The sequence below is a fragment of the Lytechinus variegatus genome, chromosome 3 (genome assembly GCF_018143015.1).
Source record: "Lytechinus variegatus isolate NC3 chromosome 3, Lvar_3.0, whole genome shotgun sequence".
NCBI classification, from domain to species: Eukaryota; Metazoa; Echinodermata; class Echinoidea; order Temnopleuroida; family Toxopneustidae; genus Lytechinus; species Lytechinus variegatus.
Genome location: NC_054742.1, coordinates 62,189,782 through 62,217,347, shown reverse-complemented (window position 1 = coordinate 62,217,347; position 27,566 = coordinate 62,189,782). Strand labels below are relative to the sequence as shown.

At 35.1% G+C, this 27,566-nt stretch overlaps 1 protein-coding gene across 6 annotated transcripts in view; it reads left to right on the top strand.

The window, feature by feature from the left end:
* The window catches only part of LOC121411587 (filamin-A-like), a 98,995-nt gene that overhangs the window by 48,455 nt on the left and 22,974 nt on the right, over positions 1-27,566 (top strand). For 3 of the 6 annotated variants that reach the window (XM_041604378.1, XM_041604380.1, XM_041604379.1), the window contains exons 10-23: positions 124-390; positions 781-974; positions 1,341-1,598; positions 2,034-2,151; positions 2,974-3,216; positions 4,132-5,007; positions 7,407-7,583; positions 8,459-8,782; positions 9,468-9,638; positions 10,925-11,048; positions 12,349-12,505; positions 12,988-13,177; positions 17,220-17,324; positions 19,500-19,750. In XM_041604378.1, coding sequence (XP_041460312.1) covers positions 124-390; positions 781-974; positions 1,341-1,598; positions 2,034-2,151; positions 2,974-3,216; positions 4,132-5,007; positions 7,407-7,583; positions 8,459-8,782; positions 9,468-9,638; positions 10,925-11,048; positions 12,349-12,505; positions 12,988-13,177; positions 17,220-17,324; positions 19,500-19,750 — 3,455 coding nt within the window. The remainder of the gene's footprint in view (positions 1-123; positions 391-780; positions 975-1,340; positions 1,599-2,033; positions 2,152-2,973; positions 3,217-4,131; positions 5,008-7,406; positions 7,584-8,458; positions 8,783-9,467; positions 9,639-10,924; positions 11,049-12,348; positions 12,506-12,987; positions 13,178-17,219; positions 17,325-19,499; positions 19,751-27,566) is intronic. The other 3 variants (XM_041604384.1, XM_041604381.1, XM_041604383.1) reach the window with 2 other exon arrangements.

The window sequence follows — 27,566 nt, the reverse complement described above, 5'->3', positions numbered from 1 at the left end:
TCTTTTTGTATCTCTAACATCACCCTTATATCTATCTTCCTGATCATCTATCCGATTTAAATGGTATGGTACTTGTATGTATACCATGCCTTTGTCCTCATGCTGAAATCACTTGCTATCTAGGTGGCATCGATGAACCTGTCAAGGTCACCTACAACAACGACGGTCTCTACACCTGCAAGTATTCTCCTTACAAACCTGGTCGCTACATTGTAAACATCAAGTACGGAGGGCAGCCTATCCCCAAGGCTCCGTTCACTGTCAACATTGGGGCTGAGCCTACTGGACCTATTACCTTTGTACGTGCCTTTGGACCTGGCCTTGAGAAGGGTGTAGTCGGCAAACCTTGTGACTTCACTGTTGAAACCAATGGTGCTGTTGGAGCTCTTGGTAAGTCTGCTTATCCTGTCAAGCATCATTGGGCTATGGACTATGTTTTTCAGAAATTGTATCTATTATCAAGATGTTTTGTAATTCTATTGAGTAAAGGATGTTTTCGATCTGAAAAGAATGTAATGTCACTTTGTGTACCTCATTCAAATCATAATTTACACACTGTTCATAAACATTTTAAAAGTGTGAATTAAGAACTTTTCGTATCAGTATTTTATGGAGATTCAGGTTTCACTTCAACTTACAATCTTGGTAAAAAGAGGTTTATATCCCACCGCTGCCACCATAATGTATGACTGAAGCACCAGGATAAACTTAAGGCACCACTTATGAAGTCATGAGAAGAATATTGTTCACCTGTCATTTGATTTTGTTGTCTTTCTACAGGATTTGCTATTGAGGGACCTTCGCAAGCTGAGATCAAGTGCAAGGACAATGGAGATGGATCATGTGAAGTCACCTACTTCCCAACTGTTGAAGGAGAGTACGCTATCCATGTTACCTATGAGGAAGAAGATATCCCTAACAGTCCTTTCATTGCCAAGGTTACACCCAATCCTGGTGGATTTGATGCATCGAAGGTATGCAGTGCAACCTATTTTCAGTTAAAAGTTAACATTTTCCGCTGTTAAAAGCGGAAGTTCACCCTGACGATAGTTAGTTTGTATATAAGCAGAACAGTTAGAGAAATATATTAGTTAAACTCTGATGAAAAGAATAAGAGTTATGACTTTTAAATTTTTTATTTGTGATGTCATATGTAAGCAGCCTCGCTGCCAATCCAATTAATTATACTAGAATACTTAAGAAATTCTGTCAAGCAAGTGAAATATCCAGCCCCAAAGAATGGGAAGAGTGGATGGTACCAAAAACTGTAAGACATGGCTGTGATCCTTTACTTAACAAAATTATTTTCTCAATCATTTTCTGTGTTCAACTGTTTCTAGGTGAAGGCATTTGGCCCAGGCCTGAAACCAGACGGTATCGAGATCAAGAAGAGGACTGAATTCACTGTGGATGCCAAGAACGCTGGCAAGGCTGAACTTGTCATCGATATCAAGGACCAATGGGGCAACAAGGTTGAAGCTGAGGTCAAGGACAACAAGAATGGAACCTTCACTGTCTACTACACTCCAGAACATCCTCTGAAACACACTGTGGCTATCACATGGGGAGGTGTTAGTATACCTGAGAGTCCCTTCAAGGTAACCACTTTACCAAATAGAATCCCCTAGAAACCCACCTGCCCAAACACTGGTATTAGCATTCTTTAACATTAATAAAATACATATAAAATAATTCCACATTTTGTTAAGCCATAAAATGATTAAGTGAAATAGCAGATTTTTGTTTGGTACCCCCAGGATATGCATCATGTTAGATCTGATCATACATTTCTACGATACAGTGATTTCTTCTATTATTTTCTCTTCTTTCTTCTGTGTAATTTGAAATTTGCAATACTGTGTGTAAATGGATAGGGAAAATAGTTCATAGATTTTAGTTGATCATGAATTTTTTTATTCAATATCAAGGTGTTTTATTATAGGCATGAAATAAGTATTGAATTAAGTAATGATTCAATTTTTCTTGATGATCAACAGTTCTTTATTTAATGATACTTATCCTTGTATTGTCAGGTATCTGTTGGTGGTGGTCCGAGCAAGGTCAAGGTATTTGGACCTGGTGTAGAGCAAGGTATGGTGAAGGCAAAGACACCAACTCACTTCACTGTTGACTGTAAGGAGGCTGGAAAAGGTAATATTCTTTTGGACATCCATACAAAATAAAAGAATTCTCCTTGTTATTTGTATGTGTACTTTGAAAATGCAAACGGTATACAAATAGCAAATAGGCTTGAGTGCCGATGGTGCAAGATTTTGCATGAGGTGAAAGAAAGATGCTCTATTCAACAAGGCATTAGCCGAGTTGAATAGAGTGATTCTTTCTTTCGCCGAATGCGAAATCTCACACCATTGCACGAATAAGAATATTTGCTATTTGTGATGTACAACGCTTTGGAGTTTAGCGCAAATATGAAAAAAGAAGAGTTTTTCCCTGCAGTAATGTATGAAAAGGAAGCAAAAGTATTGACCTCGGGCAGCATTGTGCATGTAGCCAGCAAGCTATACGCATATTTCACCTTCATTTTTTACTGAGCGCAATGAATTGAATCGTATTGTGACGTCACCTCCTAAAGCCATGCAACGGTACATTTTGGATGGCACGTCGTGTGTGCAACAGTAAAAATGTTTGACATTCAGTCTTCCATTTGCTCACGTTGTACGATGTTCCTTATCACCCATATGAACACCTCTTAACCTTTGTGAATTGAGAGGAAAGAATGTTTTTTTTACCATTCTGTACTCTCTTTTAGATAAGCATTAGATGTTTAGATGTTGCAATATATGATACGACAATGCAGAGACAGTTCAGCAAACATTTTCAACATTCATCTGTTAATCAGGTGACAGCATTCCTAGCCTACATATACAATTTATTATCCTATGTTGCTATTGCTATGATGATTGGGATATTTTAAAATGATTATCTTGATCTTTTCATATCTAAATCTTCCAGCTCCCATCACGGTGGGCATCAAGTCCAAGGCTGGAGTCAACGGTCCTAAAGAGAAGGAGATTCCTGTCCAGGTCAAAGACAACAATGATGGAACCTATGCAGCAAACTACACCCCAGAGGCTCCTGGAGAATATGCTGTTGGAGTCAAGTACGGAGGCACTGAGATCCCTCAGAGTCCCATCACTGTCGGTGTCGTTCCTGATGTTGATGTCGGAAAGATCCAGATCACTGATCTTCAAGAAAGTAAGCTTTATGGACATCAGTTAGTTTTGCCGTGGATCTCTTGCATGGATCATGCATAGGAAAGGTTTCTCAGAAATATTGTACTTCTTATTCAGACCCGAATGGTCACTTGGGCGTTCAAAATCAAAGTTTATAACATTGAAAAACCTTATCTGAAATAGTAATTCTTTTTCTGTCTTCTGTCAAAATCTCAAAATGAGCTAGGATTATTTTTGTACTGCTGATAGTTTTGAATTGTAAACTTCAAACTCTTTCTTCTGTGAAAATCTTCATGAATTCTCCTACAATGAATCAAGTAGTTAGATGGGTTTTGATTAATCATTTTAAAAGCATGCCGGATTTTTCAAACTGAACAAACACTTCAAAATAATTGACCTATTTTGGGTTTTCGGCAGGGTAGTCATATGCTATCTTTCCTTAAAATTTAGGAAAAATTTAGCAGTTATTCTTATTTTTCATGTTTACACAGATGTACACATGTATGTTCTCAATACATTTCAGAAGACATCATGCCACTGCATTTATGTGTGTGATCTTACAATATGATCATCCCACTCAGGATCTTTAGAAATGAATTTGATCAAATACAAATCAGAACATTTGACTGTCCGTCATATGAAGTTGAGACGAATATAATCATTGCCATACTATTTCCATTTTCATCCATACCATACAATGGTTGTTTGATGACATACCTATTGTAATGGAACCCCCCTATCCCAACCAGTGTGATCCTCATGATAGAAATACATTGAAATTTTTGTCAGAACCATACATCATTATATTCCAGAGTGAATTTCATTGAAGTCCCCTCCCCCCTTGGTGTAACACGGCATGATGTGTGGCAATACATGAATGTAGCTCTGACCATGCATGTTTGTTTCCTTAAACCCTTATTGCATGACTCCATTTCAGGCCTAGATGTAGGCAAAGAAAACTCCTTTCATGTCGATACTGGCAATGCTGGTGATGGAGAGCTGGAGGCTTTCCTCACGGGACCCGATGAGCAAATCGTCCCTGTTAAGGTCGTCCCAGTTGAGTCAGGTTTTGACGTCATGTTCACACCCACGGAAGAAGGTCCACACAAGCTGGATATGAAGTACGGCGGAGTCCCCATGCTAGATAAACCGATTTCCTTAGAAGCCGTTCCTAAACCCGATGCCCAGAGGGTCTTGGCAGACGGCGATGGTCTCAAGAAAGGCTTTGTTGGCAAACCTGCGGACTTCATGATAGACATCCGCAACGCAGGACGCGGAGGATTGGGTGTTACCATCGAAGGACCAAGTGAGGCTGAAATCAACTGCGAAGACAACCGAGACGGAACATGCTCTGTCAACTACACACCAGACTCTCCAGGAATCTACACCATCAATATCCTCTTTGATGGAAATCACATCAAAGATTCTCCATTCTCTGCCAAGGTTGTTGATCCATCACGTGTGAAGACAAGCGGACCCGGTCTTACCAATGGAGCATTCATGGATTTCCCCTGCACCTTTCAGGTGGATTGCAGCGAGGCTGGCCCGTACTTTGATGATGAATACGATGATGAGTATGCCCTCCCAGTCAACAGTATGGTAGTTGGGCCGGATGGAGATATCCTAAAAGTGGACGTCAAACCGCTGGAAGAAGATGTTTACCAGGTTACATACTTCCCTGAGGAGGAAGGACCAGTCACTGTTGATACTATCTACTGTGATCAACAAATCCCTGATTTCCCCAAGAAAGTAGAGGTTCAGGAACCTATTGATTTTGACAAGATTCTTCTTGATGGAGCCGGATTGGAAAACGGTAAATCTGGTAACTCCAGCTATTTATCAAGCTATGCTCACTTAATGCTCTTCATTGCATTCATATACTCATCATATATTCACCAATCTTCTTATTACTTTTCTTGATCATCACTCATATTAAGGTGATCATGACTACTTTTTTTTCTGCAGATTCTTCGATGTTTCTTCTGTCTTCAGCTTATTTTCTAAATATTTCAAGACTTAACTGATGATTTTCTTCTTGTGATTTACTTTTTCAACACACTCTTTGGATGACATTGTAATAAATCATACCAATGGAGGATGAGATCTTCCAGTCCAGTCATTGCTTTCTTTCGTTTTCAAAGTCTTTTCTTGAAACATCCTCTCCTTCATTCATCGCCTTCCATGTCAGAATGTTTGAAGAACATGTGTTTATTATTCTTCCCCACTCCTTAAAATTAACACTGCAGAATTTTCATAAATTTTCATCTTTGTAAATCACTTCCGAAACAAATATAAAATTGTTTTCCACCTAGCTATGAAGATGAATTTTTACTGGGGAATTCTTATCTCTGTGGATGGGGTTTGGCAAAATGATAAAATTCTTTATAACTTAAATATTGAGCTCAGTGAAGTCTTGGTTTCACCATTATAGTTTATCTGTATGGGCACCTTAAAAAAATGCACAACACATAAACATAAATTAATAAAATTTTGTGTGTATGTGCATGATCAAACTTACAATGAAAATGTTGTTGAAATAGCAATTCTGGGTCACATCAATGTGTGACAAATATATATTAATTGTTTAAATAAAATAATAATTAACATATATTGCAAATAGAATTTTAATCAAGAAAGTCCTATTTGGCTTAGAAAGAAGAACATATTTCTTCCTATTTTAGCAGAAAAAGCATTACGAAGGACTAATTATCCATAAATATATTAACCTCGGTGGGTTATGATTTTTTTTTAATTTGTTAATTTGGAATAATTCTGTATGATTGATTACTGTTGCAGAAAACTGTGTCAAATGTTACGTTAACCATCCATATCTGTTTTTGTCATTCCTATTTCCTATTTACATAACTACATGTACTAACTCACTGGGTAATTCAAGTGTCTGACATGTATCTTTGTATCCATTTTATGTCTGTTTATGTACCTGCCTGAATTCACTATTAGTCCCACGTAGTTGTCATCGTCATTCATCTTAACGGTTTTGTGGGATAAAATAACCGGTGTTTGCATGAAAATTTGTGAGCTTCCTTGTTATATTGCTTGGTATAATAAAAAATATATATAGTTGTATTTGTATTTGTTTATTTCAATAATTCTTCCTAACAATTCTTTCTAATTTTCCATTCATTATCTTGTGTATATTTCTGTTTAACTTGTTCTAGATTGATGTTTGTAATTGCATCATGGAATTTTATTTTCAATTCCAAAATTTACTTAGTGGAACGGGAATATTACAGAGCTGTACATAGTATAATAATAATCAAATATCTAATCAGACATAATACTTAAATGTTGTTTATATAGATATGAAACATTCTTGCCAAATATACTGAGTAAAGTCATATGATTCCCATTATCAAAAGATTTTTTTTGTAGAGAAATGGAGAAATGAATTATAATGAAAGATGTGTTCCCATATTGAATCCTGCTTCTCAGTAATATGAGAATTCAATTTACATGGCTGGGGCTGTTCCATAAAGCTGTTTGTAAGTTAAGAGTGACTTTAAGAATGACTGGTGATCCTTTCTTGAGGTAAATGATGTTCATTATTTAATGTTCATTGGTGATTATTTAGCGTGTATTACAGAAAGGTTCACCGGTCATTCTTTAAGTCGCTCTTAACTTACGAACAGTTTTATGAAACACCCACCTGTTTATAAATATTTTCAATATCTTGTGGTATCAACCATCAATGTGAGGATAGCAGGCCTGCCAACTACTCCATTTTTTTTCCAGGAGTTACCCCGTTATGAGATTTTTTAATCAACCAGAAAGAGGAACATTCCGTTTTGCCATTTATTTAAAAAAAAAAAATCAGCCCGTATATTTACTTGTGTTTAGGGGAATGGGTGGAAGAGTAATGTAGTTTTTCAACACTTGAAATTTCTCAATGGTTAATTTAAGAATGCTTAACATGTTTTAATTAAAAAAACAAGTGATGGAGGCACACCTGATATCAAGCAGAAAAATCATTTTTCCGCGGCATTTTTCATTTTCAAATGTTGGCAGGCCTGGGATAGAGAATGATTTTCATTACATGCAAGTGTTTTACTTTAGATTTTCATTAATGTACTACATGTACATGTAGGTTCAGCATTTCCATTGAATAAGAATCAAATAAGTCAGATGCCTTCCAATGATTTTTTTTGTCATCAGCTACACCTATCATACAATGTATATTTATCATTCTGACAGCTGTATTCCTGGAGTGTCCAACTGACTTCAAGGTGGATGCCAAGGCCCTTGATAAACCAATCAACAAGGATCTCTTGAAGACAGAGGTCACCACTCCATCAGGAAAGAAGCTCAAACCAACTATCAAGGACAACCAAGACCAGACATTGACATGTTCTTATACACCTGTAGAACAAGGTAAGATTATAAGACATTTTGTATGAAGTACAATATGCGCAGAAAAGGATTTAAGGTCAGTGTTTGAAAAAGTTTAAATCACCAATATGAGCATAAATATTCATATTTATATTGAAATATGCTTGTTATCACATTAAAGAATTGCAACAAAGTGTTTAGTCAGGTTTGGCTATTTGGCAATGGGTCATATATGATAGAAAATTATATTTGAATGGACAGTGTAATCGAACCATTCCCATTTGTAAATTAAAGTTACCTAAAAGTCGCATCACCTGGTTTTCACAGTGGTTTCTTTATTAGAGTTGAATATCAAAGATTGGTATACTAGACAAGCATACATATCATCTTCTATGGATAAAAAAAACCCAATTAATTGAGTACCTATCCAACTGAAAAAGGTACATGTCATTGCGAAAAGTTGCTGTAGAGATTAATTTCAAAATGCCTAATTCAACAAGTCCATTGAACATCAAGGCATTTTTTAAAAACAATAAACCAAACTCTCATCTTTTTATAGATATTTTATGTCTAAAAATTCAGATCTAGTTCTTATTTTTTTCAGGACAGATTCCTTATTTTAGTAATGAAAGTTGCCTGGCATGCTATTTATACAAATTAAACGATTGATAATATCATCATTGTCAGTATACATGAATTCTTACATGATGTAATCTCGTCACCTGAGCTATAGGTGATCGTCAATGTCAGCATATGTCACTTTGTTTCATTTGTATCTTTTGCTGTAAACTTCATGTATGGTGTTGTGTGAACAACCATTCTCTCAGGACATCACTGTGAGGATGCAACTTGAAAGGCACATGTGTTATGAAACACTCCGTTCAATGGTTTTCTTATTTCTTTGTTTCAATATTAAGGATCTCATAAGGTTGATGTAGCCTTTGCTGGCCAACCCCTTGGTAAGTCACCTTACACTACTGAGGCTGTCCCAGGTCACGATGCTTCCAAGGTTAAAGCCTATGGTCCTGGACTTCAAGCTGGTGTTACCAAGAAGCCCGCTCAGTTCACCGTTGAGACCAAGAACGCTGGCAAAGGTGGATTAGGAATCCTGATTGAAGGACCATCAGAGCCTAAGATGACATGTAAAGATAACAAGGATGGTACAGCTTCCGTTGAGTATCTTCCAGTAGAACCTGGTGACTACGCTGTCCATGTTACCTTCGCTGATGAAGCTATCCCAGGTAAAACTTTCCTTTCACAGTTTTGTTTCTGAGTGTGTAACATAATAGATATTTTACACTTTGTCATTTTCTTTTATTCACTTTAGATTCACATTTGTGATAATAATTGAAAGATTTCTTTTCCGTCACCAGGAATAAAACCAATCATAAATCACTTATACTACATTTCTTTTTAAGGTCATCTACCACAATGCCCCCCTGATTATAAAGCATGTTTCCAAGATACCTCTATCAAAACTTTTTTTGTGTGTAAATAAAGACTTAAAGTCCACCATGCTGAGATTAATGAAATAACTTTTGTGAAGAAAATAGGACTTATGGGTATCGTAAGAAAAGTGCAATCAATTGATTGTCAATTATAGATTTTAAAAATTTAGTTCAGTCTTGCATTTCATTTTTGTTTGCCTCTTACAGCAGGAAGTAAATATTGATTTGTAATGTTCAGTAAAATTGTTTTGATTGCAAAAAACCCCAGGTTTTATGAACACCTTTGAGTTTGTAGATAAAATTTTGACTCATGCAGAGTTGACTTCTGCAAGGACTGTTTACAGTTAGCTTTACTCTCATCTAAAAATGATCATCTGCTACTTTAATTATTTGGTTTAAATATTTAACAATCTATTCTCCCCCTTTTCCATCCAGTTCTTTTTCCTTACCTTTTGAATGTATTTTTGTCTCTTTCCAGGAAGTCCATTCAGACCATCAATTCAGGACAGCATTGATGCTAGTAAGGTTAAGGCTCATGGACCAGGTCTATCCAAGGACGGTGTTAGAGCTAACGTACCTGCCAAATTCACTGTGGATGCAACCAAGGCTGGCAAAGCTCCCCTTGATGTCACAGTCATCCAAGAAAAAGGTGACACTGTCGTCCCATTTTTGCACAAAAAATTGTTGTCTGCCATAACAGAGGGAAAAAATGCAGTTTCGATTGATCAGTATTTTGTTAAATTAAAGCTTAAGGGTGGTCCAGGCTGAAAATATTTATATCTTAATACACAGACTTCACTGAGCAAAACGCCGAAAATTCATCAAAATCGGATAACAAATGGTAAAGTTATTGAAGTTTAAAATTTAGCAATATTTTGTGAAAACAATCATCATGAATATTCAATAGGCAAGCTGATGATGTCACATCTCCACTTTCCGTTTTTTTATGTTATAACATAAAATCATAATTTTTTCATCATTTCATACTTGTGTGAATAGTATGTCTCCCTTATAATGAAATAAGTTGCAGCATTAAATATCTAATGCACTAAACCAATTTTACGAGTTCTTGGAGGAAAAAAATTGAATAAACCTAATTTCATATCATCAGCCCACCTCATGAATATTCATGAGGACTGTTTTTACAAAATATTACTAAACTTTAAATTCAATAACTTTGCTATTTGTTGTCCGATTTCGACGAAATTTTCGTCACTTTGCTCAGTGAGTTCTACTCTATTTATTAAGCTATAATTACTTTCAGCCTGGACCACCCCTTTAAATATTTTTGTTGTGCATGTGGTGATGACTTCTCACATCATGGAGCCTTGTGGTTGCATAACATTGGAATGATAATGACAATTATAGGCATTTGTATGTTGCCTTTTATCCAAAAATAATCTATTCCGAGGCATACTGTTATTACCCCCGTCCTTAGCTCGAGCTGCATTCAAGTGCTCAGTGTATTCAAGGAAGTATTCCTTCTGGATACCCAATCACCTCATCTGGGATGGGTGCATGCAGCACAAAGATGGGAATCATTATCACTAGATCAAACGATGGTTGGTCAGACCTAAGTGTCCTCTACCTAGGATAGATGGACAATAATCTTTGGCACTATTCACCAGTTTGAATGTATTGTTTCTTCTTTTTAAAATAAAAAACGGGGAATAATAACAATTTGAAAAGCAAGGATGGTCAGCACATTTGTAATTTTTTTTTTACTTTCTTTTTTTTTTGGGGGGGGGGATGAAGGATTTCTCTGGTTGGTCTGATTCCACCAAATAGAGATTTTTTTTTTTTTGGGGGGGGGTCAGATATTTGTGTTATCTATGGATGTCCCAACCTTCATATATGATCCCTAATGGCGTAAAACCTGTCGTCAAATTGGCACCATGAAGTATCATCATTTTCATGTGTTATCTAACATTGCAGGTGGTCCTGAGAAGGCTAAGATCGTAGACAACAAAGATGGAACGTTTGATGTCACCTATGTTCCCAAGACAGAGGGACGTTGTCAAGTTGACATCAAATACGATAACAAGAACATCCCAGACAGGTGAGGGAGAAACAGAGAGATGAAGGAAAGAGAAAAGATGAAATCAGTCTGAATGGAGGGTGATGAGGGGGTGATTTCACAAAGTCCAGAGTCTGACATCCAGTATCAGAGCTGCCAAGTAGTACTGATTTTCAGTATTAAAATACTGAAAAGTGAGAAGAATACTGATAGTTTCACGTAAAATACTGATTTCTAAAGTTTCAGTTGTATGTGTGGTCCTATGGTATTTTTTTTAATACTGATTTCCTCACCGAAATACTGATTTTCAGCTTAAAAAATACTGAAATGTTCCTTTTCAGGTTGGCAGCTCTGCAGTATAACTCCGCTTTTTGGTATAATTTTTATAGTCCATATGAAGAGTTGTAATGCTCTCAGACATACAAAAATGTTTATAATTACGGAATTTTCACAAGGAGATGAAAAGGAGATGAGTAGATGAAATTAGTATCGAAAGATGACAGGAGGGCTGAGGGAATAAAATAGGAAAGATGAGATTTATAGGAGAATGGGACCATATGACTTTACAATGAGGAGAGAGATTGATATTAAACAGGAACTAGGAAATAGGAATTGAGATTAGGGAAAAAAGATGAGAATAGGGAAGATGAGATCAGAGGACAGAAAGAGGTTATGATGGATAGTAGGGAGAGATAGATGAATAGACAGACAGACAGACTTAGTCTGTCTTGATTGTTTATTTCCAAATCATTAATGGGAAAAGATGACAGTTTGACACCAAACCAAAAAGCAGTGGGAAGGAATTACTATGATATATTTATGTATTTAGAGCTTAGTTGATTATTTTGTACTATTGAATCAGATCACAGACATTTCTTTGCCAGAGCTGTGGGTTGGGAGATATAGTAAATATATTATAAAGGTCAAAGAGATAAATAGGAATTAAAAACTTTACATCCCATTCCGTTTGTTTGTGAACACCTGTTTATGTTAGAAAATTTTAAAAGAATCAAATGTGCCATGGAAGGTGATTTCCAAGCATGGCTGTACACAGTTGCCCCCCCCCAAAAAAAAAAAAAGAGAGAAAAATTGAAAATATACATTTTTTACTAAAATTCACAAAAAGTTTGCACAAATTCTTCAATTTCACTGTTAATGATGCAAAAGCACCCCCTCGCTTTTCAAAAAAAAAGTTACGCAACTACCCCCCCCCTCTCGGAAAAAACTCTGGGTACAGCCTTGATGGTAAGCTGTTTTTAACTACTTGTTTCACTTTAGTTATAAGTGAGTAAAATTAAATTTATAATGCAGTACTGAATCTAATTCTTGTCTTTTAATTCAGTCCCTTCAACACCAAAGTGCTTCCAAAATCTGATGCATCCAAGGTCAAAGTAGCTGGTCCAGGAGTGCAGAAGACTGGAGTCCTAGCCAGTTTGCCTGTAGAATTCACAGTAGATACCAGGGAAGCCGGTGATGCTGAACTCATCATTTCTATCACTGTGAGTAGAATATGTCCTAAATTATTTTGTTCGCCCGCAGATACTGTCACTTTTGTGTTAATTGTATGCCTCTTTAACTATAATGTAACATTGATTATGTAATATGTTTGCCTGTTTGGAAAGACGTTTTTCCATACTTGCCACTCTCCTCCCAGGTGTAGTAAATGGCTACCTGGTACAGATGAATTGAATGCATGAGCACTTGAACACAGTTGCCATGTTAAAGCCGGGTTAATAACATGTAGCAAATAAAAACAATTTTAAGTGCTTAATGTTGCATATTTGATTAAGTTTCCTTTAACCTTCACTAATTTTTTCATTATTTTTCTACTTTTTTTCAACAAACTTTCTGTAAGGGTGAACTTCCCCTTCAACTTGATAACCTGAAAGTTCTCAATGTCGAGGGTATTTTCATAAAAATAAATATTATATTCTAATGCAGTTTGAAGCATTGATTGATTTGATCATGTTTTATTTTCAAGGACAAGAATGGTAAACCAGTTAAACCTGACATCAAAGACAATGGTGATGGTACCTTCACTATCTCCTACGTACCAACTGACGTTGGCCAGTACACCGTCACTGTTACCTACGGTGGCAAGAATGTACCAGCTTCACCATTCAGTGTCAAGACCAGTCCTACAGGAGATGCCAGCAAGTGCAGTATCATGGGTAAGAATTCTCTTGTTTTACTGGTTTCTTGTGAAGCCCTGGGGATGTTCCACAAGGAATGGAGTGTGACTCTAGTATGGAACGTTGCAAGAAAGTTGATTTGCAATTATCAACTACGTATTTGAGGACCTTAAGACCTATCCTAGATAGCTAATTGAATTCAAGAGTCTTGCAATGCCCAACTATACTTCATTTCCTCAGAAAATTTGAATTTTGAATTTTTGGATATTCAGTGCCCTCACCTTTTCATTGTTTTCACTATGAGTGGAGTGTGACTTTGATATGGGATTTTGCAAGAAAGTTGATTTGCAATTGAACATAAAACAACTACATATTTGAGGAAGGACTTACCCTTGATTTGGAGACTTACACTGGATTTATAATTGAACTCAAGTTTTTTGCAATTCCCAACTATACTTCCTCAGAAAATTTGAATTTTTAATTTTGGGATATTTAGTGCCCTCAATTGTTAATTGATTATAGTTTTATATAAAATTGTCATTTGAGCAATTATCCTAGAAATTTAATGATTTGATATCAGAAAACAAATTTGTGGATATTTTCTTTTGATTGAGAACCCACTTAAAATAATATTTCATGTGAAAATATTGGCCTGACACATTCTCACTCTATATCCTCTATATCCTATTTTGATTAGAAAAAACTGTCACCATCCATATATTTTAGTAAATAGAGTAAAAGTGATGATGATATACTGAAAATGTGCTGTTGAGATTATAGTGTAAAGCCTCATTTCTTAGGAGGAATTTTGTTGACTTTAGTTTTTTCCTTACAATTTTCCCATTTTGGTAAATAAAAAAAACAAAGGGAATGTGGGGAAAACCGCTATGAATTTGTTATGTTGCCTAAAACAATTTGAATGCTTATTGAGACTCGTGCTTTATTTGTCAAAAGTTTCATCGCTCTGACCTAAGAGTATTTCAAGGCCCAAAGTTAATACCTTTCCCATACTTTCAATATTCATTGACCATGGATATATTAGAGATGGACATTCATCCTTTAGTTAATGAATTCACCAACATGTAACAATCATTGACCTTTGAATAACATTCTCTTCATATTTATCTATTTTGATCCTATCATCAGTGAGGCCATGAGCTAACAAAAGCGTTTCGTGATTAGACATTGATATAGTACAAATTGTATGCGATAAAAAAAATCCTGTAAAATCAATATGCAGTTCTGGTTTACCTCTGTGAATCTTAGTTCCATGTGTTAAGAAACAGGCAATATTATGATTGATATAATAAAATTATATAATAAAAATTATATAATAAAATTATATAATAAAAATTCCTGTAAAATCAATGTACAGTTCTGGTTTACCTCTGTGAATCTTAGTACTTAGTTCCATGTGTTAAGAAACAGGCAATATTATGATTGATTTTTTTTAAGGTTTTCGAAGTTTCCTCCTAATATTCCAGAGAAAGTTAGCATGTCGAGATCATTGTTCTTGAGGTCTTTATGTGTGTAGGAACTTTACAGATTGAATAATAACATATTTTATATCTTGGAACTTTGCAGATTGAATAATAACATATTTTATATCTTGGAACTTTGCAGATTGAATGATAACATATTTCATATCTTGGAACTTTGCAGATTGAATAATAACATATTTTATATCTTGGAACTTTGCAGATTGAATAATAACATATTTTATATCTTGGAACTTTGCAGATTGAATGATAACATATTTTATATCTGGAAAGTAAACTGCTTCCCTATTTCACTGCTCCATATTTGAAGCATGTTGATTGACAAGGCATATTCTGAGACAGGGCATCACCCAACAAAAATCAAAACCAGGAAAACACTTTTGTAAACGATCAGATATGCCTTGGCAATCGCTAATTTGTCAAAATACCTGTTCTGGCTACACAGAAAAATCGTTAGTGCTATCAGAGCACGAACAGTAGACCCCCTCACCACTTTCGGACTTTGATGTCAAACGGTGATAATAATCATTGCAACATTATCGGTTGTACTAGATCAATGAGGTCTCAACTGCTGTTACTGTATGTTCTCATTAAGATGCATATAATCGTTAGGCGTCGGATCTCGTTCAATCATCTAAAGCATCTCACTGAATGTCCATCTCTAATAGGTCCTTGCGTAGTAGACCTTGCACATTACAGTACTTTAAACTGAATATTGATGACATGTTTTTAAAATTTTAAGAAAAAAATAGTCTTGTTGTGTGGTAGTTACTTGTGGTCTCATTCACTATGTGTTCCATCTGTATGTGTTTCATTTGTGAACATGGTTCATTGTCCTCTGTGATTTAACATGTATCTACATGTAGTAGAATATGACAGTGTTAGGTAGGTAGTCAGTATCACCCCTTATTTGAATGAGAAATCAGCCGAGTATGAATTGATAATGTGATTTATAATCATTTAGAAGATATGCAGGGGAAAATATTAAAAAATAAAACCAACAGAGATGATATTTTAATATGTTTCAAAAGCCGCTCTTATGATTACCTGGGGTTACATGATGTTTTCTTTTGATGATTTTTACTTTCATTTTTGATGGTGTATTTGGGTTAAATTTTAAATATTTTTCGTTTAAAGGTATGGTCTGGGCTGAAAGTATTTATAGCTTAATAGAGTAGAATTCACTGAGCAAAATGCTGACAATTTCATCAAAATCGGATAACAAATAACAAAGTTATTGAATTTTAAAGTTAAGTAATATTTGTAAAAACGGTCATCATGAATATTCATTAGGTGGGCTGATGATATCACATCTCCACTTGTTCTTTTCTATTTTATTATATGAAATTAGGTTTATTTGAATTTTTCCCTCAAAGAACTATACAAATTGGATTGACAACTGATTTATTGCTGCAACTTATTTCATTATAAGGGAGACATTTTATTCACACAAGTAGGAAATAATGAAAAAAATATGATTTTATGTAATAACATAAGAAAACGGAAAGTGGAGATGTGACATCAGCCCACCTAATGAATGTTCATGACGACTGTTTTCACAAAATATTGCTAAACTTTAAACTTCAATAACTTTATTATTTGTTATCAAGTGATCAAGGCTCAGTGACCGTCTTGTTCTTTCACAAGTGCTTAAATATTTACATGTACATCGATTATTGAAGTATTTATTTGCATGGTGTTCTGCATGTTAGCCATTATTATACATATAGGTTATACATACCAAAGAAATAGACAATACACAAATACCCAAATATATCATACTTGCATCTATAAAACTATTGAGAAGCAAAAGGACATTAAGTCAATGACTTTAGATGACCTTTGTTTCTTTGACTGGCAAGAAGAACCCATGCATGGCAAGATTTATCTGCATCATGCTTTAAACTGCATAATGCATTCGAGTGCTCTTTTTAAATATAAACTTAATAATCATAATCATTATTTTTGATATTTTTAAACTAACTTAAACTCTCCCTATTACATCGTTATCTTTTCCTAATTATAAAAAAATAATTTGATGCTCGTTTTCTTTTTATTTGAAGAATAGATTAGGATTTTTTTTTCAAATTGGGGGTAGGCTAGGTCAACACGATCGTTTGTAAGATACTGTACATAAAAAGATATAAAATTAATGATATAGAAGATAATTATCAATATGAAAAAAATGTCTTCCCCATCTATTGTCAGCCTCATTGACTCAAGAAAATGTGCTCACTTGCTCATTCTTGTGTTTTTCTTGCCATAACCTTCGGTTTAAAAAAAGAAGATTGGGGCTAGATGAATTCATTCAATTGCTTGATGACGTTCACAATTCCATCTTGTTTTGTGTAAAACAATTTCTCTCAAACCACATTTCTTTGTTGTCTTTCATATCATTGTTCGAAAATCGTTCTGTCGTAATACACATTCATTGTTATTATTTCAATATAACTATTTGTGACTACCTTGTTCATTGTCAACAATCTTTATGTTATATAATGCCTATGGATACACAATCAATGTTTGGTAGATTTGAAAGTGAGCAAGATATGAAAGGGGCATGATGTATCCCCCCTCTCTAGGTTGTAAGAGCGGCAATTACGAGATTCCGGTTAGACGTGGTAGCCTAAAGAGCTCAGAGAGTACGACCACAACCCGTACCACTACCACACGAACCACTACCACAAGTAAGCTGTGCCATCTATGCCTGTCTGGCTTCCAACTCCAGAGGGCAGCCTTCGTGTGTGTTTTGAAGTGCTGAAAGGCATGGTTTGATTTTTCTGTAGTCTAGTCTTGGATGTGAAACCCAGATGTGAACAACGTTATTCTAATCAACCGATCTGCAAGCTGAGAATCATTAAACAGGCATGTCAAGCACGCATAGGAGAGTCAGATTTTGATATAGGCATGGCTGTTTTCAAAGGTCCACTACTGATAAAAATTTTAATGAATATAATTTAAAAGAGGATTCCAAAACGAAGGCAAAATTATTTCAAAATAATACAAACAAAATTTAGAGATTCTTGTTCATGTTTTTTAACTTTATAAATTTGATAATAGTTTTAAAGTTTATTTTCTTGAAAACATGAAGCAGAGATATCAGCTGATTTGAAAGTTTTTACTGATGTGGCCAAACTTTGTCATGTTTTCCTGTTTTTTGAAGAGGGCACATGCACCTTAAAATACTCACAGTACTATTTACAAGTTTGGCATTCCTGGTTAAGAAAAGAAAGAAAAACATTGTGGATGACATTATTATTTTTATATTGTCATGCTTGAATGCATGAAATAGAATATAAGTGGGATTTAACAGCATGTTTTTTTCACACCACTTGAGATGTGCCTATACATGTTTTTTCCATAGCAATTATTGCGAGAATGAAATCAAGAGATCTATGTCTTATACTACCATGATTTGTGATTTGATTAGAACTTTTTCTGATACAAAATAATACAATATCTTAGGAAAGGCTTTAACAATTAAAGAGAAAATGCATTTGATGTGTAGTTCATGCTTAAAGAAATAACTTATTAAATTTTCATTGATTTGGGACTCTGTACTGTGTGAAAAAGGTGATGAAATAAAGAATGTTGATTGAGCATTGGTTGCCCCCTTGAAATATACTGGTCTGGAGTTAAACAGCATGTAACTGTGTCTGATAGATGATTATATGTAGTGTTTAAAGTAGTTTTCATTACTGGAGCTGCAAGCTACATGTATACGTGTATTGCATGTTGATGGATTCTTAAATTTTACTAGTTATGTAGTTGGAAATTTGGAATGATATTCATATTTGATATATATGTTTTATTTTTCTTTCAAACTAACTAGTCATTTTCATCTATTGTGTTTCCTTTCTCATAAAGGAAAGAGGATTTGTTGTTTTTTAATTGTATGGTGTGTGAATGATGTAACATTATCTTATATAAAACAGATATGCATATTGATATCTCTTAACAGATATTATTTTATACTGTTATTGTCTGCAAGAGTTTGGATAGCTGTCTATGAGTAGACTTGGTTGATTTTTTTCTAACCAACTTTATAAGGGTGTACAAATGCCAATATTGAAATATGTAAAAGAATATTTAAGACCCTGTTTTCATCTACTTTCTTAAAACCAGTTTAGTGGAAACCAGTTTAGCATGTAATGACAAGGCATGAAGTGGTCTTAAGTGGTGTTCCAAACCATTTGGTAATCCAACTCGTGTGATTTTCAAGGCCAGTTTGGCTTGTTAGACTGGTTTAAGTATTGGTGAGGATACAATCAGTCTTTGGGAAGTGATCTTCACACAGAAGTACAATTGTGTTTGCATGTTGGGTACGCTGCTCATTATACATGTACACATGGTGTGTAGATGAATAAAAATATGATGCAGTTTCATATTTGCGTGAAACATGTGACACCATTGAGAGCATTGCCATAGCAACAGGACCTCTTTCAATCAAGTGGTTCTAGAAAACAGTTCAGGAGATGGTGAAGAGAATGCTAACAAAGCAACCTTCTGAACTGGTGTTTCAAAGTTGTTCAAGTGGAACCAGTTCAGGAAAGTAGATGAGAATAGGGTCTAAGGTGTCAATTTAGTAGCTTCACAAGTTTGAGAATCAATATGAAAGCGTATATGTTAGTTTCCTAAAAGATAAGTTTAGTGACCATGGAATCCTATAATCTGCTTCAAGACAAAGCAGATGGATTCTTAAATTCATTACAAATCAACATTGCAGAAAATATGATTTCCTAAAACTTGTCCTTACATTTTCAAATTTGGCCTTCGTCGATAGGTAGTGAGCACTTGTATTCTCTTCAATTTTTTATGTTGGTCGCTAAGCATGGTACCGTATATCTTATTTAATTGAGCAGAAGAGACCATCACCAAGACCGTAGTCGTTGAGGAAGAGACTGTCATCAAGGTCAACTCACGGGATGCAGGTAAAGGTCGCGTGACCTGTACAATCACCGGTCCTAATGGTCAAGAGATCCCTGATGTGAAGGTCATTGAGAACCCTGACGGAACCTTTGATATCATCTGGACATGCCCCGCGGCAGGAAACTATGAAGTAGATCTGAGGTTTGGTGGTGTTTCTCTGACCGGTGGACCCATTACAATCTTTGTAAGTAGACTAAATTCATTGATCCCTCACATCCATCACATTTACTCCAGCAAAAGTTGCTCCTGTAGAAAAGCTGCGTGAATTGTACCATTTGAGACAAATAATTAACTTATATTTCTCTCGTAGAAGTCATCAAATGGGTTAAAAATATTTCCTTTGTGGGAATTTCATCATTGTATTTCTCAAGCTTGTCCAGAAAAGACAAAATATATGACAAGTGAAAGATGGATGGGGGAGGCATGCATGGCCTTCTATCTGGACCGTACCTCACATGCAAGAGTCCACCCCCATCGACATGTCATTTAGACCACATTTTAATATTTTTTAGTCTCTAGAAGTTCTGATACATGATATCAAAAAGTGCATTCACATATGCAGAGTGATGAAAGTAATCTGGATGTAATGCACATTCCCGGGATTGTTATGGTAAGGGAATGCACAACATATCGTGACTTTAAAGGTAGTTCTTGTAACCAATATATTTGAATGTTCTTGCATGGATGTTCTGTATTACCTATAGCATTTTTAGTCCATGTTTGATGATTTCATTCTCTTATTTCTTATTCAGCTTTATCTTTGCATTCTTTTATTGTAAACTTTCCTATTCTTCCTTAAAATGTATTAACAAATATCGAAATTTCAGTGTGGTAATTTGAACCTATGACTTACATATGGAATTAGATATAAGTTACCAAATGTCAAATGTGAATCAAATCTCTATAACCCCTACATCACACTTTTTGTATTCTCTACAGTCAAATAGAGGAAGAAAAATATAGAACTTGATGTGAATTTTTTAACTTGAAAAAAAAAGTCACACACCATTAAAGGCCTATTCTAACCCAATAAAATAATAGATTAGAATACACTGAAAATTTCCTCAAAATCTGTTACGAGAAAGTTGATCTATTTTCAATTTTTCCTTATTTTCACAAAATGGTTACATGTATAATACAGAGAGAATCAGTAATTTCACACTCTCACTTATTCTTAAAATATAAATGTTTGAATTTTAGCTGATTTAAGAATTAGGAAGCATGTTAATTGATCACAGTTGGTTGCAACAGTGGCAATCCCAGACATTCAAACAAAACTTGTAAATGCCATAACTTTCTTATATTATCTGCATTTGATTAAATGTTCAGCCTTATATTTGTTACATTTGCTTTCTTTTTATTCAAATTAATTTTTGTTGGGTATACTTGACTTTAAAGTTCTGAGTAGTCATACAATACAATAGTTGAAATTTTGGACTGATACAAATCTGCTTGACTGTGTATAGAAACAATTGTTATTCCTTATAATAGTGATGCTACAGAACAGACAGAGCTTTAACATTTGGATTGTTAACCCACAGATAAGAAAACTATCAATCTTTTGATTTTATCTGACAAGTTATATTTCATAGTGCTTACAATTGTTAATTATTTGGTCTGGTCTTGTCTGGTACTGTGAAGGACAAAGTAAGGTGTTCGATCTTGGCTATAAAATGATACCTCGACAGAAGCAAAAAGTCATAACAGCTCTTTATTATAACACGTAAACCCTTCTCTGAGTGGCTGTTTGATCTTGGCATTAAAATGGTACTTCAACAGAACCAAAAGCGTTTTGCAATCTTTATTTTGTGAGGGCTGCCTGTTGATGTTTCGCCAAACCCTTCACGTCCTATTATTTGAAGTATATCCTTTCTGGTGAGGAGAATTTTTCAAAGTTGCCAACCGATCAGTTTTTAATCAAATTGTCCAGTTTTTTAAGTTTGAATTTCTAAAAAAAATGAATGTACATATTTTGGGGTATTTTAGGACATTTGGCTATCCATACTTGCAAAGTGTGTTTTCAAAAAATATAAATCAAATTTTGGTATCTTGATTGAAAAATCTTAACACACCCAGATACATGTACAGTCATTCTTGAGGCTGAATCTTCTCGCAATAAATGGTTCAGTTTTCTGTGTTTCACATGTTGGCAAGACTGGTTTTAACCTTCATTGTAATATGAAGAGAGAAACAAAAACATGGTTATCAAATTTAAACAAACAAGAATACAAATTGGGTCAAACCAGCAATTAATCATTTTTCGAATTAGAAAAATAGTGGTGGGTCAATTAATTGAGTTTTGAGAGTTTTAAAGCTCTTGGCAGCTCATTATGAGGGTTGTAGTTGTTTATGAATTAATAAGCATATATCAGGTAGATGCATCCAATTATCTCGTAAATGGAATCGGGTAAGGTTTTTATGATTTTTGTGATTAATGTCTTTTTGACCGTGTTTCCACATATATCCTGAGCTGTGTGTGTGTTGTATGTATATCATGTTTTCTATTAAGTATGATGTTGTTAAAATGTCAGGGACGTGGGGTATTTCAAGTTAACATCGCAAAGCAGATGGTTTTTGTGAAATCCCAGCTGTAGCTCATCTCTGTTGTTAAGTCCTCAATCCTGTTTTGATACAAGCTCATCATTTTGTTTACCATAAATCCTTGCTAACTGTGAAGAACCAAACTGGAGTAACAATACACATCAGTTGTGGAAGCAAGGCAGACAGTCCAAATACATAAGTTTTTATTGTTATCTATTGCATATATAAGGAATGCAAAATTTAATTTTCATTTGTAAATGAGAGACTAAATGATTTTACCTCCTAAATTTTATGTCCTTCGACTTCAATAATACTTTAAGTCTCTATTTATTGAGTTTTTCTATTGCTCTGTAATAATATAGAGAATATAATCCTTGAATGTAACAACACTTACTATGACCGAGCTCTGTTAATACTATTAAAGCATAGAGCTCCCGCCTACAGTTAGGTCATCACTTAGTCGGGGGATTGTTGAATTAATAAATGACCCAAATCTGTGCCCTATAATGCCCATGCTAAACTTAGTATATCTAGTTTCAGACTCTGCTGTGATCATTAGCAGCAGATTGATTGGCTAAGGCAAACGTCAAGGCTGTTAAGACCTAATGAAACTCATTAATGGCAGTCCATTAGTTAGTGCTGGGGTGTAAACATATTTTGTCTGGCGTGAAGCCGATCGCCTCGGTGCTGTCAAGCCAGGCGATATCTACTCACGTACAGACGGTTTGCAACAGTTGGGCCGAGATGGAGGGGTAGAGAGGGTGTGTGCCTGCCAGCGCTGTTTAATAGTGGCTGCATACATGTGCACCAGTCACTTCAACCTTATGTTTGATGCATAGGCATGCTAGCTATGTAGTGTAGGGCACGTCACTAAGTCCATTTTAGGGCATCCCCATCCTTAGCAACTGGTCCAATAGTGAGAGGCAAACTGCCAGCAAATAAAAACCGATGATTTATAATTCACTTCCAATCTAACCCAAAAGAAACAAGAAATGAAATGACTGGGACTGCAGTGTTTGTCTCCATCGGGGTAAGCCAGTCAATTTAGGCAGAAAATGATCTCAATCTTATGTGGAAGGGAAGAGGGGGGAGGATTATTGTCTGAAGGTTTTCATCTATCTGCTATGACTGAGTGATTGGTGGGTGATGAGGGGCATGATGCCAACCAATGAGCTTGTCTACAACCTCTCTTGGGATCACATATATCACTCATCTACACCCCTACCCCTACCTATCTAAAAGATCCTCCATAGTCATTTAAAGACAAGCCCATGTAGACAGCAACCACTCCCCCACCCCCTGTCCTTGTACCCCCTTCACATTCTTGCTCCTCTTAAGTGTACTATTACAGTTGATTGAGCTATATATATGTGTGCTACCTTCAACCTCCTGGTTACTCTGGCCTTGACTGCCATGCCACTTTCCCTCCTAACTTCAAAACGAATATGATGATATTGTTTTGACATCTATTATATGTTTGTTCATGGCTTCATCGCATCGAGAGTTGTGATTGATGCGATCATCCTCAACTATGGAAAACCATCAATGTCATAATTTTTATTCATTAGAGGCATCTCGCGCATAAAAGATTCCCCATAGACTTGTGTGTTAAAATGGCACTTTTGAAAAATTCATAAAAAATAAACATGAAATTAGAGGGTCAAATGTTTATTACCATTGAGTAGGATATATATCTGACATTCAATATCTGACCAGAGAAGGGTTTTGTAGCTAGCTCATTTAAGAAATAAATCGCAATTTATGAAGATATCTATGATGGGATCAAATTTATCAACTGAAACAGTAAAATAGCCCTAATTCTTTGCCAGTCAAGAAATAGTTCCAATGTCATTTTATATATTCCCAATTTAAGCAAAGGAAGTTCAGTAGTTGCCATTTCTAGAATCGGTGTTAGATTTTCAATTATTTTCATACACTTTTGTCAATCAGCAATATCAAATTGAAAAAAAAATTTGAATGGGTTGGGTCGAATGAATATCTTTAGCCCTCGTGTTGCAATGTGGCTCATGGAACCTATGATATGTACACATGCTTTCTTTGGAAACTCTGAGAGGTTGTTGGCTTTACATAGTTTTGATTAACCAGATGAATCGTAACTCTTTGTAAGAAGGGGTCCTGAGAATAATGAAATTTGAATAATGTGAGGGTTATTAACACTATTTTCATATTGGTATTGATAAATTTCTAAATGAAACTAAGGGATTTAGTAAAAAATTTTTTTTTCTTAATAATTAACTTGATTATCATTTAAACACACCATTTAAAATGAATGACTTAAGCAGATTATTGTGATTATTACATTGCTATCATCTTTTATCTCTTTTGTAGTACCATACAGTAAGAAAGAAAGATTTTGTACTGTTAATTTCCACAATCACAAATAATACTTCAATTGAAATATTTTATACAAATTATCTTTCCATGTTTTTGTTTTACTTGCAATGATCTGTGGATCATTCATCTAGAACTTTGAACTTAAGATTTATTTTATCGGAGAGTTCATGATTTGGTGTAATCTAACGTTGATGTGAAAGTATTTCATATTACCACTTATCACTTGAGGATGACATAAAATAGATATGATTTGATTGATGGGAGGCAACTGCTTCTCTTAAAATGAGTTGTGTATGAATGTTGAGATATTGACTTATTGATGTGATCCCGATGTCACTTCAACATTCATCACAAGTTTGAATTGTCTACAGATTTCGAAATGAATCCCCAGCGCAACGCATTCCCATGGGTTAGGGGCCCCCAGGAAGGATTGTGTGCATCCCAGTCAATGCCTGACTGGTAAACACAGATGTTTGATATTAGATGCATTTGATCTGTTTATATCTCAATGGGCAATGTATTCTAATTCTGTCTGTGTAGGGTGTTCACCTATTCTATCAACATCAAGATCGGATATAACATGAGGGGATAGGCTGGTGCAGTTGGTTCCTACCAGTCGAAATTACCTAAATTGTATGATTTGTATCCTTATTGCATATGACCAAATGTCAAGTTTGACTTGTTACTAAATCTTTAAGTCAGTTTATTCATTCATGTAATTGTCAAAAAAGATGAGCTTGTATTTTTTTTTCATTGGTAATAAGGCAAAAGATACATTAGTGCATTTGACTGAGTTTCAGTTTCAGATGAATTTAGTTGGTGAAATTGATGGACAGTTGTCTTGTTAAGGAACGAGTTGTCTTTAGATGTAACTAAAAAAAAACATGAACACGAGTCCTAGATGTGCTACTTAAATTGTTTGGAAATTAATTTATTTTTGGAGTTCCATTAGATTGTGACCCATTCTGCAATGGCCAATTACTTGTTCTATAATAGTGAAAAATACATTGAAGTAATGATGATGTATAATATTTAAAGTAGGCAACTTTATCATAAAATAACAAAAGTATGAGAAACATTAACAGAGGCTTTGCTAAAATCCATCAAAGAGTAAAGAGTTGTGGTTTGTTATGTTAATCACAAGTATGATGTTTGAATACACACGAATCGTCAGCCCTGCATATTCACCTGCTAAGAGCTGTAATATGCGGTAAAAGACTCTGATGATATTCCATCTAAACATGAAAAGAAATTTATAACCAGCAGTGATTTTATCCATCTCTCCCCCAACTTCCAAATGTCTTTACTTTCAATATAATTTTGATTATTAATTGCTTTGAAGATAATTTTCTAATTTTCAATACTAAATTGAACACGTAATGATATGTTATGGTGGTTTATTTGCCATGAATTATAATGATGGTGAAGATTAGTGATATTGCCATATTCTATTCATTCTTTGCATAAAGACCAAGAAACCAATCGTCTAACTCCTGCAGGGTAAAAATCCTGTGTATTCTCCTTCATACACATTACACAGGAGGGGGTATTTTAACATATATACAGTACGTCCCAAAAAAAGGAAACCCTTTTTTTAGAGATAGATTTTATAATTATTAAAAAGTTTTACTATAAATTTGATACTCGTGTTAAGATTGGAATCTCTTCTCTAATTTGAAACCAACAGCTTAGCAAATCGTTTACGCATGACAGATAACAAATAATGAATATTGAGAAATATCAGAAGCAATTTGTGCAGGAACTCCTATGAATCTGAATCCATTCACATTTGAAGGATCAGTGAGAGAATCTTGACAAAGAATACAAAAATGCTATTGAACCAGTCGTTGAATAAGCATGGTCGTCGTATCACGAACCAATCTTCTCCAATTTTTCTGTGCAATTTGGTTTTGACTTAAAAATTTCAAACTCGTCTTTCTCATTAATGCCTGAAGTGTTTGTCACACATTAGGTATCAAAATAAAGAAGGATAATTTAATTATATGAAAATGTAGATGAAATATCATAATTCTTTTGCCTTTGAACAATAAAGACATGGGAATCCCAGTTTCCTTTTTTCTGGGACGCACTGTATATCACCTTCAGTTGGTCAAGGGTAAATGTCTTGGATCTTATCTACGAAGAAGCATGCTAAGATCTTAATGAGTGTCTTGATCTAACCAACTCGTATGGTAATCATTGGATGTGGTCTTCCATCCGGAGTTATTTGGGAGCAATGCTCAAGTTTGTGACCACGATTCATTCAGGGTTCATCCACAAAGCTCCCATTTACACTAGATATTATGGGTAATTTCACTAAGGCTAAGACCAGATGGGCAAGAGGCCATGACTGGCTTCAGGCTGATATCCATGCCGGTTTACCCTTTTTACAGCTTGTTGCTTCTTCATTTCTGCTTTAAATTGGGATTGATACATTAAGATTAGTCATAATGAAAATATGAAAGGAATTTCACCTTGGCTATCGAACAGACATAGTTGATGAGATGAACATGTAAACTAAGAAAACATGGGCGTCATACAGTTTCTTTGCTTCTGACAACCATGTTTCTTTCCTTCTCATAGATGTTAAATTCTACTTTGAACTTTTCTATAGAACAGGTAAATACATTTGAAATTTAAATAAAAAAATACATTGATGATCAGTTTACCCAAGACTTGTCTGGATTACAGGAGATACAGGCTGCTAGCTATAAGCTGGACTGCATTCTTTAGGAAGTCAAGACCTCACTGGTATAACAATATTTGTTTTAAATTAAATGTTGATAGAGACTGCACTCTGTTTGATCAAGCGTTGACAGAACACAACTAAGGTCTAATCATCTTTGTACAGCCCTCTCTATATTATCTATGTATACTGGCCCATCCTTGCAAACCAACAGTTGAAATTAAATTCTCCCAGCTGCTCCCATCCCCCTCCTCTAATTGACTTTTGACTCACACAGAATGATGATGCTGATGATAAACATAGTGGTGGGGCCCAGTTTGCACACTACTTCAACCTCAGGTTCAAAGGAGTGATTGTCCGGAGCATGGATGGAATTCCTACTCGGTCTTGAATTACCAGCTGGCTGGATAACGCCCCC